Source organism: Somniosus microcephalus, unplaced genomic scaffold (assembly GCF_052327205.1).
Source record: "Somniosus microcephalus isolate GS21.2 unplaced genomic scaffold, FLI_Smic_1.0 unresolved_chr1, whole genome shotgun sequence".
In the NCBI taxonomy this organism is placed as follows: domain Eukaryota; kingdom Metazoa; phylum Chordata; class Chondrichthyes; order Squaliformes; family Somniosidae; genus Somniosus; species Somniosus microcephalus.
In genome coordinates this window covers 12,311,133-12,324,127 of record NW_028225179.1, presented here as the reverse complement: position 1 = coordinate 12,324,127, position 12,995 = coordinate 12,311,133, and the positions used below count along the sequence as shown (strand labels likewise).

The window sequence follows — 12,995 nt, the reverse complement described above, 5'->3', positions numbered from 1 at the left end:
ACACACACTCAGGGTGGGCCTCAGGCCCCCTTATTAAAACACTCAACATAATCCGCTTCACACACACCCCGAGTGTGGCCTCAGGCACAATTAATAAAACACTCAACATTATCCGCTTCACACACACCCGGGGTGGGCCTCAGGCCCCATTATTAAAACACTCAACATTATCCGCTTCACACACACCCGGGGTGGCCCCAGGCCCCATTATTAAAACACTCAACATTATCCGCTTCACACACACCCGTGGTGGGCCCCAGGCCCCATTATTAAAACACTCAACATTATCCGCTTCACACACACTCAGGGTGGGCCTCAGGCCCCATTATTAAAATACTCAACATTATCCGCTTCACACACACCCGGGGTGGGCCCCAGGCCCCATTATTAAAACACTCAACATTATCCGCTTCACACACACCCCGAGTGTGGCACCAGGCCCCATTATTAAAACACTCAACATTATCCGCTTCACACACACCCGGGGTGGGCCTCAGGCCCCATTATTAAAACACTCAACATTATCCGTTTCACACACACCCAGGGCGGGCCCCAGGCCCCATTATTAAAACACTCAACATTATCCGCTTCACACACACCCGGGGTGGGCCCCAGGCCCCATTATTAAAACACTCAACATTATCCGCTTCACACACACCCCGAGTGTGGCACCAGGCCCCATTATTCAAACACTCAACATTATCCACTTCACACACACCCGGGGTGGGCCTCAGGCCCCATTATTAAAACACTAACATTATCCGCTTGACACACACCCGGGGTGGGCCTCAGGCCCCATTATTAAAACACTCAACATTATCCACTTCACACACACCCGGGGTGGGCCCCAGGCCCCATTATTAAAACACTCAACATTATCCACTTCACACACACCCGGGGTGGGCCCCAGGCCCCATTATTAAAACACTCAACATAATCCGCTTCACACACACCCCGAGTGTGGCCTGAGGCACAATTAATAAAACACTCAACATTATCCGCTTCACACGCACCCGGGGTGGCCCCAGGCCCAATTATTAAAACACTCAACATTATCCGCTTCACACACATCCGGGGTGGGCCCCAGGCCCCATTATTAAAACACTCAACATTATCCGCTTCACACACACCCTGAGTGTGGCACCAGGCCCCATTATTAAAACACTCAACATTATCCGCTTCACACACACCCGGGATGGGCCCCAGGCCCCATTATTGAAACACTCCACATTATTCGCTTCACACACACCCGGGGTGTGGCCCCAGGCCCCATTATTAAAGCATTCAACATTATCCGCTTCACACACACTCAGGGTGGGCCTCAGGCCCCATTATTAAAACACTCCACATTATCTGCTTCACACACACCCCGAGTTTGGCCCCAGGCCCCATTATTAAAACACTCAACATTATCCGCTTCACACACACCCGGGGTGGGCCCCAGGCCCCATTATTAAAACACTCAACATTATCTGCTTCACACACACCCAGGGTGGGCCCCAGGACCCATTATTAAAATACTCAACATTATCTGCATCACACACACCCCGACTGTGGCACCAGGCCCCATTATTAAAACACTCAACATTATCCGCTTCACACACACCCGCGGTGGGCCTCAGGCCCCATTATTAAAACACTCAACATTATCCGCTTCACACACACCCGGGGTGGGCCCCAGGCCCCATTATTAAAACATTCAACATTATCCGCTTCACACACACCCGGGGTGGGCCTCAGGCCCCATTATTAAACACTAAACATTATCCGCTTGACACACACCCGGGGTGGGCCTCAGGCCCCATTATTAAAACACTCAAAATTATCCGCTTCACACACATCCGGGGTGGGCCCCAGGCCCCATTATTAAAACACTCAACATTATTCGCTTCACACACACCCGGGGTGTGGCCCCAGGCCCCATTATTAAAACACTCAACATTATCCGCTTCACACACACTCAGGGTGGGCCTCAGGCCCCATTATTAAAACACTCAACATTATCCGCTTCACACACACCCCGAGTGTGGCACCAGGCCCCATTATTAAAACACTCAACATTATCCGCTTCACACACACCCGGGGTGGGCCCCAGGCCCCATTATTAAAACACTCAACATTATCCGCTTCACACACACCTGGGGTGGGCCCCAGGCCCCATTGTAAAGACACTCAACATTATCCGCTTCACACACACTCAGGGTGGGCCTCAGGCCCCATTATTAAAACACTCAGCATTATCCGCTTCACACACACCCGGGGTGGGCCCCAGGCCCCATTACTAAAACACTCAACATTATCCGCTTCACACACACCCAGGGTGGGCCCCAGGCCCCATTATTAAAACACTCAACATTATTCGCTTCACACACACCCGGGGTGGGCCTCAGGCCCCATTATTAAAACACTCAACATGATCCACTTCACACACACCCTGAGTGTGGCCCCAGGCCCCATTATTAAAACACTAAACATTATCCGCTTCACACACACTCAGGGTGGGCCTCAGGCCCCGTTATTAAAACACTCAACATTATCCGCTTCACACACACCCGATGTGGGCCTCAGGCCCCATTATTAAAACATTCAACATTATCCGCTTCACACACACCCGGGGTGGGCCTCAGGCCCCATTATTAAAACACTCAACATTATCCGCTTCACACACACCCGGGATGGGGCCCAGGCCCTATTATTAAAACACTCAACATTATTCGCTTCACACACACCCGGGGTGTGGCCCCAGGCCCCATTATTAAAACACTCAACATTATCCGCTTCACACACACCCGGGGTGGGCCCCAGGCCCCATTATTAAAATACTCAACATTATCCGCTTCACACACACCCCGAGTGTGGCACCAGGCCCCATTATTAAAACACTCAACATTATCCGCTTCACATACACCCGGGGTGGGCCCCAGGCCCCATTATTAAAACACTCAACATTATCCGCTTCACACACACCCGGGGTGGGCCCCAGGCCCCATTATTGAAACACTCAACATTATCCGCTTAACACACACCCGGGATGGGCCCCAGGCCCCATTATTAAAACACTCAACATTATCCGCTTCACACACACCCGGGGTGGGCCCCAGGCCCCATTATTAAAACACTCAACATTTTCCGCTTCACACACACCTGGGGTGGGCCCCAGATACCATTATTAATACACTCAACATTATCCACTTCAAACACAGCCGGGGTGGCCCCCGGCCCCATTATTAACACACTCAACATTATCCGCTTCACACACACCCGGGGTGGGCCCCAGGCCCCATTATTAAAACACTCAACATTATCTGCTTCACACACCCCGAGTGTGGTCCCAGGCCCCATTATTAAAACACTCAACACTATCCGCTTCACACACACCCGGGGTGGGCCCCAGGCCACATTATTAAAATACTCAACATTATCCGCTTCACACACACCCCGAGTGTGGCCCCAGGCCCCATCATTAAAACACTCAACATTATCCGCTTCACACACACCCGGGGTGGGCCTCAGTCCCCCTTATTAAAACACTCAACATTATCCGCTTAACACACACCCGGGATGGGCCCCAGGCCCCATTATTAAAACACTCAACATTATCCGCTTCACACACACCCTGAGTGTGGCCCCAGGCCCCATTATTAAAACACTCAACATTATCCGCTTCACACACACCCCGGGTGCGCCCCAGGCCCCATTATTAAAACACTCAACATTATCCGCTTCACACACACCCGGGGTGGGCCCCAGGCCCCATTATTAAAACACTCAACATTATCCGCTTCACACATACCCGGGGTGGGCCCTAGGCCCCATTATTAAAACACGCAACATTACCCGCTTCACACACACCCGGGGTGGGCCCCAGGCCCCATTATTAAAACACTGAACATTATTCGCTTCACACACACCCGGGGTGTGGCCCCAGGCCCCATTATTAAAACACTCAACATTATCCGCTTCACACACACTCAGGGTGGGCCTCAGGCCCCATTATTAAAACACTCAACATTATCCGCTTCACACACATCCCGAGTGTGGCACCAGGCTCCATTATTAAAACACTCAACATTATCCGCTTCACACACAGCCGGGGTGGCCCCAGGCCCCATTATTAACACACTCAACATTATCCGCTTCAAACACACCCGGGGTGGGCCCCAGGCCCCATTATTAAAACACTCAACATTATCCACTTCACACACACCCCGAGTGTGGCCCCAGGCCCCATTATTAAAACACTCAACATTATCCACTTCACACACACCCGGGGTGGTCCCGAGGCCCTATTATTAAAACACTCAACATTATCCGCTTCACACACACCCCGAGTGTGGCCCCAGGCCCCATTATTAAAACACTCAACATTATCTGCTTCACACACACCCGGGGTGGGCCCCAGGCCCCATTATTATAACAACATTATCTGCTTCACACACACCCAGGATGGGCCTTCGGCCCCATTATTATAACACTCAACATTATCCGCTTCACACACACCCGGGGTGGGCCTCAGGCCCCATTATTATAACACTCAACATTATCCGCTTCACACACACCCTGGGTGGGCCTCAGGCCCATTATTAAAACACTCAACATTATCCGCTTCACACACACCCAGGGTGGGCCTCAGGCCCCGAATAAGAGCCTCCGGGCCGGGTGTTTGCCCCGAGCGGGGCGGCAGCTGCGGGGCTTTCTCCCAGTGACAGTCCCGGGCTAACGGCTGCCATCTTGAGAGGCTCAGGGGGCAGCAGGGCCCATGCGCGGCCGCCTTGTCCAGGAACCAGGAGGAGAGAATCTTGTCAATTTCTATCCTGGACTCACAGTGATGGCTTTTGTAAACTCCTTTTACAGGTGTGAGAAGGGCAGCATTTACACTCTGCAAACTCAGATCAACAACAACTTACCTTTATATGGCACCTTTGAAATGTCACAGTAGCGCAGTCAGACAATAATTGACACACGTACTTTGTTTGTGGTCCAGTGCACTTACACAAAGTTCCTTCACAACTGTAACAATTTTATTACGGTTGCTGTGAAGGCTGCGCTCACTCTACTCATACACCTGGTCTCCAAAGGAGGCAAAACCGGACTAATGCTGCCGAGCTCAGCTCTCCATGTCTCTCCAGTGGCTGAAGGGTCTGTAACCCTGTCAGGGGCGCCCTGGCCACAGGACTCAATATCCACCCCCTCCACCACTGGTGCACTGTGTCTGCAGTATGTGCGGTCTACAAGATGACCACGGTCAGGCCGTGTGGAGTCAAGGGCCAGGCAACAGAATGGATGGAAAGATCACAACAAACTTCCCTTAACTCCAACCCTCTGATTTCTGTTTTGTAGCCATCTTTCCATCCATTCTGCTGCCTGGCCCTTCACTCCACACGGCCTGACCGTGGTCATCTTGTCGATCTTACATACTGTTTATGGATAGCAAGCTGGTCACAAAACAGAAAACAGAGAGTAGGGGTTGGGAGCAGCTACTCAGGCTGGCAAAAGGTGGGAAGTGGTGTTCCACAGGGATTGGTGCTGGGATCACTGTTGTTCATAAACGATTTGGACTCGGGAATCAGAAGAACAATTTCAAAGTTTGTCGATAACACCAAATTGGGAGGTAGAGTTAATATTGAGGAAGACAAAATGCAAGAAGACATTAATAAATTTCAGAATGGGCATGTAATTGGCAAATGAATTTCACTATAGATCAGTGTGAGGTGGTGTGTTAATGAATTTCACTGCAGATCAGTGTGACGTGGTGTGTTAATGAATTTCACTATAAGTCAGTGTGAGGTGGTGTGTTAATGAATTTCACTGTAGGTCAGTGTGAGGTGGCATGTTAATGAATTTCACTATAGGTCAGTGTGAGGTGGTGTGTTAATGAATTTCACTATAAGTCAGTGTGAGGTGGTGTGTTAATGAATTTCACTGTAGGTCAGTGTGAGGTGGCGTGTTAATGAATTTCACTGTAAGGCAGTGTGAGGTGGCGTGTTGATGAATTTCACTGTAGGTCAGTGTGAGGTGGCGTGTTGATGAATTTCACTATAGATCAGTGTGAGGTGGCGTGTTAATGAATTTCACTGTAGATCAGTGTGAGGTGGTGTGTTGATGAATTTAACTATAGATCAGTGTGAGGTGGCGTGTTAATGAATTTCACTAGATCATTGTGAGGTGGTGTGTTGATGAATTTCACTATAGATCAGTGTGAGGTGGTGTGTTAATGAATTTCACTAGATCAGTGTGAGGGGGTGTATTGATGAATTTCACTATAGATCAGTGTGAGGCGGTGTGTTAATGAACTTCACTATAAGTCAGTGTGAGGTGGTGTGTTTTGGTGGGAAGAATAAGTGGGCCACACTCTACTTGGACAAGGGGGTGAAATTGGGTTGCTTTGCACCTCCCGCGATATTCAGTGGGAGGTTAGCGGCGGCGGTAACCGGTAGCACCCCGCAGCACTGCACCGCCGGCAATGACATCATCACCATGCGCAGCACCCCGGCTGCAACCTTGGGTTGTGACCCCTGACCTATCAACGGACGATATGTCCAATGGTCAGGGGTCGTTCTTGCAGCTGCGGTGACACCACTTAAAGAGCAAGGGCTAGATTTTCAGTATAGACAGTTTTGGGGCACTAACCTGAGCGCCCGCCCGAAGTTAGCGCCCGCCCTGAACCATGGCAGAGAGCGGCTGGGACACGTTTCTCACACGCCTCGAGATTAACCCGCACGGCAACTTTGCTGTCAGTGAAGAGAGATGAGAAAGACCAAATTGCCGTTTGCCCCTCTCAGTGTGGCCCTGAAGGACTGTGTCCAGGCTGGAGTTCTGTTCCCGCCGTACGATCCTCCCCCAGATTGTCCTTTCTGAGCTCCAGCCAGGTGATGCTAAACACTCAGGTGGGAAAGACAAAAATCTACAACAATGTGTTTAAAACAAAGTTGATTTATTTGACATATATCCAGAATATTAAACTCCAGCCCAGTTCCTGGAGTTATTAGCATCAGCAGAAACAATCCCCACCTGTCAGAATGAACATGGTTCAGTCCTGGATGTGATTAACAGCAGCAACAACAACAGAATCCAACCCCTGCAGTCACTTGTGAACTCGCTGGTGTGTCAGGAGGTGGGATGACTGAGTGAATCCCTTCTCACACTCGGGGCAGGTGAACGGCCTCTCCCCAGTGTGAACTCGCTGGTGTCTCAGCAGGTGGGATGACTGAGTGAATCCCTTCCCACACTCAGGGCAGGTGAACGGCCTCTCCCCACTGTGACTGCGCAGGTGTACAGTGAGGTCAGATGACTGCCTAAACCCAGTCCCGCAGTGAGAGCACCTGAACGGTCTCTCATCAGTGTGAACACGTTGATGGTGTATTAGTTCCCCGGAACCTTTAAAGCACTTCCCACAGTCCGAGCATTTAAAAGGTCTCTCATCAGAGTGAACTCGCTGGTGTGTCAGCAGGGTGGATGAGCGAGTGAATCCCTTCCCACACACGGAGCAGGTGAACGGTCTCTCCCCAGTGTGAGTGCGCTGGTGGACAGTGAGGTCAGATGATTGCCTGAACCCAGTCCCGCAGTGAGAGCACCTGAACGGTCTCTCGTCAGTGTGAACACGTTGATGGTGTATTAGTTCCCCGGAACCTTTAAAGCACTTCCCACAGTCCAAGCATTTAAAAGGTCTCTCATCAGAGTGAACTCGCTGGTGTGTCAGCAGGGTGGATGAGCGAGTGAATCCCTTCCCACACATGGAACAGGTGAACGGTCTCTCTCCAGTGTGAGTGCACTGGTGTACAGTGAGCTCAGATGACCGCCTGAACCCATTCCCGCAGTGAGAGCACCTGAACGGTCTCTCCCCAGTGTGAAAACGTTGATGGCGTATCATTTCCCCAGAACTTTTAAAGCACTTCCCACAGTCCGAGCAGTTAAAAGGTCTCTCATCAGTGTGAACTAGCCGGTGTGTCAGCAGGGTAGATGAGCGAGTGAATCCCTTCCCTCACACGGAGCAGGTGAACGGTCTCTCCCCAGTGTGAATGCGCTGGTGGACAGTGAGGTCAGATGACTGCCTGAACCCAGTCGCACAGTGAGAGCACCTGAACGGTCTCTCGTCAGTGTGAACACGTTGATGGTGTATCAGTTCCCCGGAACTTTTAAAGCACTTCCCACAGTCCGAGCAGTTAAAAGGTCTCTCATCAGTGTGAACTCACTGGTGATTCAGCAGGTGGGATGAATGAGTGAATCCCTTCCCACACTCAGAGCAGCTGAACGGCCTCTCCCCAGAGTGAACTCGCTGGTGTGTCAGCAGGGTGGATGGCTGAGTGAATCCCTTCCCACACTCAGAGCAGGTGAACGGCCTCTCCCCGGTGTGAACGGTGCTTTTTGCTTCCATATTCAAAGGCCGATGATATTCAGTTCCTGATGAATCGAGTGACTGTCAGATCTTGACGTGATGTGTGGTTTGAGTTTCCCGTCTGCAAATCCTCCCCTTCTAATACCCTGTAAAATGAATTTAAAACAGGGAGCGTGAGAGAGAACCCACTAAAGAGGCAGGTTGTGAAATTGAGCTAAATGAATCTGGTTATTTGTGGGGCCGGCACTAGAAAAAAGTGACCATGAAAGCTGCCGGATTGTCATAAAATCCCACTGGTTCACTAATGTCCCTCAGTGAAGGGAATCTGCCACCTGGTCTGGGCCTCTGGCCCCTATGGGAGGAGAGAGAGAGAGAGAGAGAGAGAGAGAGGTGGGAGTGGGAGGGGGCGAAGGAGATGGACTTTATACATCTGCAACTCGACCAGAACTTTGACAGAACCTCCAAAACCCGCAACCTCCAGCACCTAGAAGGACAAAGGCAGAAGGTGCATGGGAGCACCATCACCTCCAAGTTCCCCTCCCAGTCACACATCATCCTGACTTGGACATATATCGCCGTTGCTACATCATCACTGGGTGAAAATCCTGGAACTCCTTACACAACAGCATTGTGGGAGTACCTTCACCACACGGACTGCAGCAGTTCAAGAAGGCGACTCACCACCCCCTTCTCAACGGGAAACTGGGGATTGGCAATATTTGCTGCTCTTGCGAGCGACGCCCACATCCCAAGAATGAATTAAAACAAATCTGTAGATGTAAACTGGATTAAAAGCCTGTACAGAAATACTTGTTCCTAAAACAATACTCTTTTACATTGTAGGGACAGTGTCTAACAACCTAATCTCCCCCAGAACCCACCTCCCTTGACAGTCCCACGTTGGAAATTGTTGGGTCCTCCTGGGCTCAGAAGTACTGGGGGTTAAACCCAGCAGCTTCTCCTCCATCTCCACTCCAGCTCAAACTGAAGCAACAAAAAGACCTACACAGGTGGCCAGGGACTGACTTCTGCATTCAGCGCCCACCCTGATACAAGCCGGCTCTGGATTGGCGGCTCTGCTGTGTCGATCCAGTTGTGGTTTCTCCTATCTGGGGGAGGCGCTGCACCCTGGGTTTCCTGGTGCTGGGACCCTGGCCGCACGTCCGCCGGGCCCAGCCGCTCTGATTCTGATTGAGTTTTTGATGAGGTAACAGAGAGGGTTGATGAGGGCAATGCGGTTAACGTGGTGTACATGGATTTCCAAAAGGCGTTCGACAAAGTGCCACATAATAGGCTTGCCAGCAAAGTTGAAGCTCATGGAATAAAAGGGACAGTGGCAGCATGGATATGAAATTGGCAAAGTGACAGAAAACAGGGAGTAGTGGTGACTGGTTGTGTTTTGGACTGGAGGAAGGTACACAGTGGTGTTCCCCAGGGGTCGGTACTAGGACCACTGCTTTACTTGATATATATATATATTAATGACTTGGACTTGTGTGTACAGGGCACAGTTTCAAAATATGCAGATGACAAAAAACTTGGAAGTATAGTGAACAGTGAGGAGGATAGTGATAGACTTCAAGAGGACATAGACAGGCTGGTGGAATGGGCGGACACGTGGGAGATGAAATTTAACGCAGAAAAGTGCGAACTGATACATTTTGGTAGGAAGAACAAGGAGAGGCAATATAAACTAAATGGTACAATTCTAAAGTGTGCGCATGAACAGAGAGACCTGGGGGTATGTGTGCACAAATCATTGAAGGTGGCAGGGCAGGTTGAGAAAGTGGTTAAAAAAGCATACGGGATCCTGGGCTTAATAAATAGTGGCATAGAATCCAAAAGCAAGGAGGTTATGATGAACCTTTATAAAACACTGGTTCAGCCAGAACTGGAGTATTGTGTCCAATTCTGGGCACCCCACTTTATGAAGAATGTGAAGGCCTTAGAGAGGGTGCAGAAAAGATTTACAAGAATAGTTCCAGGGATAAGAGATGAGGGACTTCAGTTATGTGGATAGACTGGAGAAGCTGGGGTGGTTCTCCTCAGAGCAGAGAAGGTTGAGAGGAGATTTGATACAGGTGTTCAAAATCATGAGGGGTCTGGACAGAGTAGAAACTGTTCCCATTGACAGAAGGGTCGAGAACCAGAGGACACAGATTTAAGGTGATTGGCAGAAGAACCAAAGGCGACATGAGGAAAAACTTTTTTATGTAGCGAGTGGTTAGGATCTGGAATGCACTGCCTGAAAGGGTGGTGGAGGCAGATTCAATCACCGCTTTCAAAAGGGAATTGGATAAGTACCTGAAGTAAAGAAATGTGCAGGGTTACGGGGAAAGGGCGGGGAGTGGGACTCGCTGAAGTGGTCTTGCAGAGAGCTGGCACGGGCTCGAGAGGCCGAATGGCCTCCTTCTGTGCTGTAACCATTCTATGATTCTATAATGGTGTGGAGATGCCGGAGTTGGACTGGGGTGGACAAATGTAAGAAGTCACACAACACCAGGTTATAGTCCAACAGCTTTATTTGAAATCACAAGCTTTCGGAGCGCTGCTCCTTCTTCAGGTGAAGTGGAGAAATGCATAAAGACACAGCTTATATAGTCAGAGAATCATGTAAGATGTTTGCAGGTAACCTTTCCAACTGCCATTTATCGCACCTCGGCAGAGAGATAATCACAGCAGTCAAAGGTGTGAATGGTGTCCAAACAGGTCAGTCAGGGAAACATTACATCAAAGAACAATGAGGTGGGGTCACAAGGGGTCAAATATTGCAGATGCTGGGGTCTGTATGAAAAAAAACCAGACAAAAAACATTTTTTTTGGCTGGAAATCACAGCAGGTCCGGCCGCATCTGTGTCGAGAGAACAAGCCAATGTCAACTCGAGTCTGGATGACCCTGCATCAGGTGGGGTTACATGTAGCGTGATATGAACCCAAGATCTCGGTTGAGGACGTCCTCATGGGTGCGGAACTTGGCTATCAGTTTCTGCTCGACGATTTTGCGTTGTCGTGTGTCTCGAAGGCCACCTTGGAGAATGCTTACCTGAAGATCGGAGGCTGAATGTCCTTGACTGCTGAAGTGTTCCCCGACTGGGAGGGAACACTCCTGCCTGGTGATTGTTGTGCGGTGTCCATTCATCCGTTGTCGCAGTGTCTGCATGGTCTCGCCGATGTACCATGCTCCTGGGCATCCTTTCCTGCAACGTATGAGGTAGACAACGTTGGCCGAGTCACATGAGTATGTACCATGTACCTGGTGGGTGGTGTCCTCACGTGTGATGATGGTATCTGTGTTGATGATCTGGCATGTCTTGCAGAGGTTGCTGTGGCAGGGTTGTGTGGTGTCGTGGTCGCTGTTCTCCTGAAAGCTGGGTAATTTGCTGCGAACGATGGTCTGTTTGAGGTTAGGCGGCTGTTTGAAAGCGAGTAGTGGAGGCGTGGGTATGGCCTTAGCGAGGTGTTCGTCGTCATCGATGACATGTTGAAGGCTGCGAAGAACATGGCGTAGTTTCTCCGCTCCAGGGAAGTACTGGACGATGAAGGGTACTCTGTTGGTTGTGTCCCGTGTTTGTCTTCTGAGGAGGTCTATGCGATTTTTCGCTGTGGCCCGTCGGAACTGTCGATCGACGAGTCGAGCGTCATATCCCGTTCTTACAAGGGCGTCTTTCAGTGTCTGTAGGTGTCCATCGCGTTCCTCCTCGTCTGAGCAGATCCTGTGTATTCGCAGGGCTTGTCCATAGGGGATGGCTTCTTTAACGTGGTTAGGGTGGAAGCTGGAGAAGTGAAGCATCGTGAAGAAGGAGCAGCGCTCCGAAAGCTTGTGATTTCAAATAAAGCTGTTGGACTATAACCTGGTGTTGTGTGACTTCTTACATGATTCTATAAAATACTAGAAAGTTTGTTCCACAGAAGCACAAGGTTTATCTGCTTTTATTGATGAATTTAAAAAGTCTCTATTAAAACCTGAGCCAGTGTGTTGTGAGACAAAGAGCCTTGTGTCCAATGCGGGGAATAAAGGCCCACAGCCTCCCCGGGCCCCGGGCCCTGAACAAGGGACTGGAGAAACTCGCTGCCCTGCAGATCAGACAATCAGCCGGCGCTAGTCCCGCCCCTCGGGCTCCCCGATTGGTTGGAGGACCCGCCGCCGGCTCGCTCCTCCCGCCCCGCTCGCTCCCTATTGGTCGGAAGCTCCCGTCAATCAGGCCGTGCGCACGGGTCACGTGCCCCTGATGCGATGACGTCACTGAGGCCCAGGTCACGTGTCTCTGAGGAAGTCTGACCCGCTCCGCGAGGCTGAATCTGCTCCGTTCGATTCTCGGGACCCTAAACCTCCCAGGTTTGTGTTTACCGTCATTTATTTCCCCGTCCCTCTCCGCTCGTCCGTCCAGCTGAAAAAACTCGCTTTCGGCCGGTAATTCCGACTCTTCAACCATTAAGGACCGTCACCCAGAGTGTCGGCCCTGAGCATGCCCACCAGCAGCTGGTCCTGGGACTCTGCCCCTGAGCATGCGCACTAGCAGCTGGTGCTGGGACTCTGCCCCTGAGCATGCGCACTAGCAGCTGGTCCTGGGACTCTGCCCCTGAGCATGCCCACTGGCGGCTGGTCCTGGGACTCTGCCCCTGAGCATGCCCACTAGCAGCTGGTCCTGGGACTCTGCCC

The 12,995-nt window shown here is 50.8% G+C and overlaps 2 protein-coding genes and 1 pseudogene across 4 annotated transcripts in view; 1 reads left to right on the top strand and 2 right to left on the bottom strand.

The window, feature by feature from the left end:
• The window catches only part of LOC147093446 (uncharacterized), a 316,083-nt gene that overhangs the window by 63,703 nt on the left and 239,385 nt on the right, over positions 1-12,995 (bottom strand). The window contains exons 2-3 of the mRNA XM_085974338.1: positions 8,200-8,481; positions 7,264-7,611 (exon numbers count right to left, since the gene is read on the bottom strand). Coding sequence (XP_085830464.1) covers positions 7,264-7,611; positions 8,200-8,374 — 523 coding nt within the window. The 5' untranslated portion in view covers positions 8,375-8,481. The remainder of the gene's footprint in view (positions 1-7,263; positions 7,612-8,199; positions 8,482-12,995) is intronic.
• Positions 1-12,995, bottom strand: part of LOC147093447 (uncharacterized) — a 420,125-nt pseudogene that overhangs the window by 193,158 nt on the left and 213,972 nt on the right. The gene's annotated exons all lie outside the window — the stretch shown is intronic.
• LOC147093453 (uncharacterized) overlaps positions 1-12,995 on the top strand; it is a 290,098-nt gene that overhangs the window by 236,018 nt on the left and 41,085 nt on the right. The window contains exon 1 of one of the 2 annotated variants that reach the window (XM_085974331.1): positions 12,515-12,671. The exons of the other annotated variant lie outside the window; for it this stretch is intronic. The gene's annotated coding sequence lies outside the window, so the exon portion shown is untranslated. Of the gene's footprint in view, positions 1-12,514; positions 12,672-12,995 lie in introns of those variants that run through there. 2 annotated transcript variants of the gene reach the window in all.